Source organism: Pteropus vampyrus, unplaced genomic scaffold (assembly GCF_000151845.1).
Source record: "Pteropus vampyrus isolate Shadow unplaced genomic scaffold, Pvam_2.0 Scaffold6, whole genome shotgun sequence".
Classification (NCBI taxonomy): Eukaryota; Metazoa; Chordata; class Mammalia; order Chiroptera; family Pteropodidae; genus Pteropus; species Pteropus vampyrus.
Window position 1 is genome coordinate 12,269,924 of NW_011888787.1, and position 5,053 is coordinate 12,274,976.

The 5,053-nt window shown below is 31.8% G+C and overlaps 1 protein-coding gene across 1 annotated transcript in view; it reads left to right on the top strand.

Moving 5' to 3' along the window:
* COL11A1 (collagen type XI alpha 1 chain) overlaps nt 1–4,798 on the top strand; it is a 182,360-nt gene extending 177,562 nt beyond the window's left edge. Inside the window, exons 65-67 of the mRNA XM_011368217.2 lie at nt 672–740; nt 2,635–2,868; nt 4,066–4,798. Of these exons, the coding sequence (XP_011366519.1) occupies nt 672–740; nt 2,635–2,868; nt 4,066–4,212 (450 nt within the window). The 3' untranslated portion in view covers nt 4,213–4,798. The remainder of the gene's footprint in view (nt 1–671; nt 741–2,634; nt 2,869–4,065) is intronic.
* Nucleotides 4,799–5,053: the final 255 nt, after the last annotated feature.

The following is a 5,053-nucleotide window of genomic DNA, read 5'->3' on the forward strand; positions in this document are numbered from 1 at the left end:
CAGCCACATTCGGCCTGGGGCAAAGCACAATAAAATGCCTCTAGCCCCCAGAAACAAGTGGAGAAATGGAAAATGCCTCTTACACTGATTACACAAATTCCCTATAGTGAGGCCTTATGTATCCTTATATTTTGCTGATCTTTGCAAAGCAAAACAATAAATGCACATCTGTAAAGGATTTTAAACATTCTTCCCAGCAGGGAATGATTAGCCTTGCTTTCTACCAGTGACTTTTTCATAGCATCCTGTCCTTAGTTGAAGCTGGATACTTTCAGGACCCCTCCCTTGGCTGATAGTACCGGCCTTGATGGCTGATGCCAGCTGGTGTTGTGAGGGTTTTGTTTCAAGGGGTTACCTAAGCGTCCCACCAATGTCCTCTACAGCCCTTAGAAGGCCTTTGCCAGATTATTTCCCCTACTTTTCTTTTCTTTTTCTTTTTTTTTTTTTTTTGAGCAATCAAAGAAAACAGGAAGAAAATGACTCAGTCTTTACTAAATGAGAAATCACAGTATACTCCAATTATGCTCTTTATCTCATTTTGTGTAATTCAGGGTAGACCATTTGAAAAGCTTTTTAGCATCTTAGTCTTACTGAAAATTACTGAGATATACATAAACAGTACTGTTCATAATTTTTACCTACTTTTTAATTTTTCTTCTCCTTTGTAACAGGTAAGAATTTCATCATGGCCAAAAGAGAAACCAGGAAGCTGGTTTAGCGAATTTAAGAGAGGAAAACTGGTATGTTATTACCTCAACATGAAATGGTTTATCTTGAGCTTCATAAATGAAGCACAAGTTATATATCTCTAGATCCTGACTATGAAAGTCAAATTATACTAAGCAGGATTCCATATGTTCTTTACTTTGCTCTACCTATATCTCTTAGACCAGTGTGGTATTTTAGAGAAGTTTAAAATTTCTGTATCAAAATAAATGGAAACATACTAAGTTTACTAAAATAATATGATCAAATAAAGTATGCTTCTCATTAAGTACCTGAGATAGACATCATTAAAATGGATTGTGTTAGAAAACTCAAGTATAGAGAATATAATATCTATTTAGTATCTCTGATTCTATTTAGTTTTCTTTCTGCTTGAAAACTAATTTATTCTGTTTTCAATTTTGATAAGAACTTTTGGAATGTGATTTTTTTCTTGATTGTTACATTTGGAATTAAAATAAACAGACTTGACTCTCTATTTGTATTATAGCACAAGTTTACTTAGATATTTTCATATAATTATCAGTTCACTGTTAATTTTCTAGAGAGATTTTAAGATTAGATGCCAAAACTAAATTTGTATTTAAAAGCTGTTTAAATATATATATGTATGTACGTATACACACATACATACATATATATGTGTGTGTTTAAAATATTAATTAGAATATATTCAAATTAAAGTTTCTCACTTATTCAGACAAATATTCAATTAATATTTTTAAAAAGCTATTATTTTCCATTGATGATAATTATATAATTATTATTCTATATAAATATACACATTAACTTTTAGTGTTCTCCAATTGACATAATTCTCTAGTTCAGTCTTCAAGTTACATATTAAATGTCCATGTTACATTCTTATCTGTAATAAGTTAAAAATACATACACAGAACTGTTTGTGTGGTTGTATTTTTTATTGTTTTGTTTTGCTTACCTTAGAGTGCATTTCACAAATAGCTTTTTCTCCCCTCCAGCCTCACAAAGATTTTCATCTTCTGACAGTTAATCAGTAAGGATTAAGTAAAAATCAACAATAAGGAGGAAAGTCATAGATAACTGCCTTTCCATTGACTTAGTCTATAATCTGGATGAATTTCTTAAAGTTTTAAAAATCTAAGTTTATATATTCCAGATATGCCAATTATACCTCACAAAACAATTCATGAATTTGATTTAAAAAAAGACAGTTTTTAATAATTTGCAATCAAGACTATTTTCCTGCTCTAAATACAAAGTAAATGTTCCCTGACTCAACACATATGCACTCGCATCGTCTTAGGCGTTATGCTTGGTGCTGAAGGTAAAATGATGAATAAGTACGTCATCTAAGAATGGACAGACAGGCAGGTCTATGCTGAAAACCAGAAGACCAAAATTCCTCAGAAGACTATGGCCCCAAAATGAAAAATGCAGGAAACTGTTTAAATATTTGGATCAAGAAGATATACTATAAAGTGTTTAAGCACTGAGTGAAATAAAACGACATGAAAATAGTTAACTTTTACATTGCACTGAGATTCCTGTTTTCATTGTTTCACTATTTTATCACTCTATTATTTTAAAAGACACACATATAATGAAAGATTTCCTGGAAATCGAAACAATTTTTTTTTTTTTTGCAATTTTTACTGATTAGGAAACTGAAGATTAGAAATAAAGTGATGTTTTCAAAGATAAGTAGTGCTTACATTCACTCAGGTTTAGATGCAATCCTGATTTCATAAAATCCTGTCTCTGGGTCTTCTGACGCTCAATGTACACTTTCTTCCATTAAATAAAAATGGGTCTGTTGATTCATCCACATGCTTCTGGAATCAGTTTACTGTCGACAGTGATTTTATTATTTTATAACATAAAAGAGGAGAAGAGTCTTTATGTGTCTTTTTATTCTTTTATTCCCAGCTTTCATATTTAGATGTTGAAGGCAATTCCATTAATATGGTGCAAATGACATTCCTGAAACTGCTGACTGCCTCTGCTCGGCAAAATTTCACCTATCACTGTCATCAGTCAGCAGCCTGGTACGATATGTCATCAGGGAGCTATGACAAAGCACTTCGGTTCCTGGGATCAAATGATGAGGAGATGTCCTATGACAACAACCCTTACATCAAAGCACTGTACGATGGCTGTGAGGTGAGGATAATTTCTATTTGCCTTATTTCACAAAGGAGAGAGGCAGCATGTAACCATCAGTTTGGCCTTAAGTCATATTTCTTTTATGAAATGGATATCAGTTAAGATTCGATGCTTAACACTGACATATTAAAATACAGTATATTAGAAACCACTAATATTCACACACACACACACGCACACACACACACACGCACACGCACAGACAGGAATTCTGAAACATACAGATAGACACATTTTTAAAGCCATAACATAAGGTACTCTTGGAGCATGTTTTATTTTTGTGGAATTATTCTTGATATTTGAATATTATTACAGCTAGTTATTCTTGAAATTTAAAAAAAAAACTTAATTTTTTAAAATTTCATTTGCTTCCTTAATCCATGATTCTAGAATGACAGATAAAGGAATTATCAATTATTTATACCATAGATAAGGGATTTGTTGATTGGTACTATGTGAAACTAGTTTAGATAATCTACTATCATTTTTGTTATTTTTATCCTCTGGAACTGTCTTTTTCATGCATATGGGAATTCCATGCAAGGCAATGACCCATAGAGCACCCTAAAAAGCTCATTGTTTTAGCCGATGAATGAAGAGAAGTCATAATTACAAATAAACAGGCCTGTGCCTTCAACAGAGTGAATAGAAGACACACAGGGCAAAGAATAGAAAATAAAGTGAATGAAAAGAAGCAAGTACTTTGGATTTCTCAAAAGCAATGTATTGATAATTATTTATGAAATTAATATATACGAGCAGAAGTGCTTTGACTTCACTTCTTACATTATAATGGCTATATTATATTCAATTTTTAAAGAAAATTTGGCTATTTATGTCTTAATTATGATTATAATGGTAAGGCTATATTATTTATGTAGGGGTGTGACCCAATACCAACATCCATTTTCATATTTAACAGTATTTATCAATTCAATAAGATTCTCTTCAGTTATGCAATATATTAGAGTATTATAGTTCGGTAATTGCAGCTAAATATTAAACGTAGTTGTCAACATTCAAAATTTAAAGCTACATGTGACATCAGTGATAACGAGAGTTAACTACTATATTGATAATGGCACATTTGTTTTTTCTTACCTTCTTATCACCATTCAGAGGCTTAAAAAATAACATACATGTTAAAAATATAAAATGATTGCATAACATTTTTATTTCTGCTTAACTTTACAGTCCAGAAAAGGCTATGAAAAGACTGTGATTGAAATCAATACACCAAAAATTGATCAAGTACCTATCGTTGATGTAATGATTAATGACTTTGGTGATCAGAATCAGAAGTTTGGATTTGAAGTTGGTCCTGTTTGTTTTCTTGGCTAAGATTAGGACAAAGAACATATGAAATCGACAGAAAATATACCTTGGTGCCACCAACCCATTTTATGCCACATGCAAGTTTTGAATAAGGATGGTACAGAAAACATATGTATGTACCAGTTAGGAAATATTGATGCCCTTGTGGGGGCAGAATCACATGAGAAAAGATTTGAAAATGATTAAAAAAAAAAAAAAAAGAGAGAGATAGTGTGGCTGAGATGGAAACAGGCCTTATTCTTGATTCCCAATTTTCATCTCTCCTTTATCCTATTTGGATTTCTTTGGTGCTGTAGGGAAAAAAAGAGAAAAATATATATTCATAAAAGATATGGTGCTCATTTCCATCCATGAAGGATGTGCTAAAACAGTGTGTTTAATAAATTGTAATTATTATATGTACAGTTCTATACTGTTATCTATGTGTCCGTTTCCAAAACTTGCACGTGCCTTTGAATTCCATCTGATTCTAATTTTATGACAATTGCAGAACTATGATGGCAATAAATATATGTATTATGAAAAAATAAAGTTGTAATTTCTGATGACTCTAATTCCCTTTCTTTGATTAATAATAAAATGCCTTTGTATATATTGATGTTGAAGAGTTCAATTATTCGATGTCACAAACAAATTTCTCAGAGGGCAAAAACCTGGAAGATTTTTGGAAGCACACTCCGATCAACTCTTCTCTGCTGAGAGTAACTTTGATGAATTTCAGCCAAAAATTTGCATTTTTGATGCTTTCTTCAGTGCCATACCTCAACCTTTTTCTTTTCAGAGTACAGGATTTCACAGGATGCTTGTATATATGGAAAATAAGCAAGTTAATATTTTTTGGACAGGA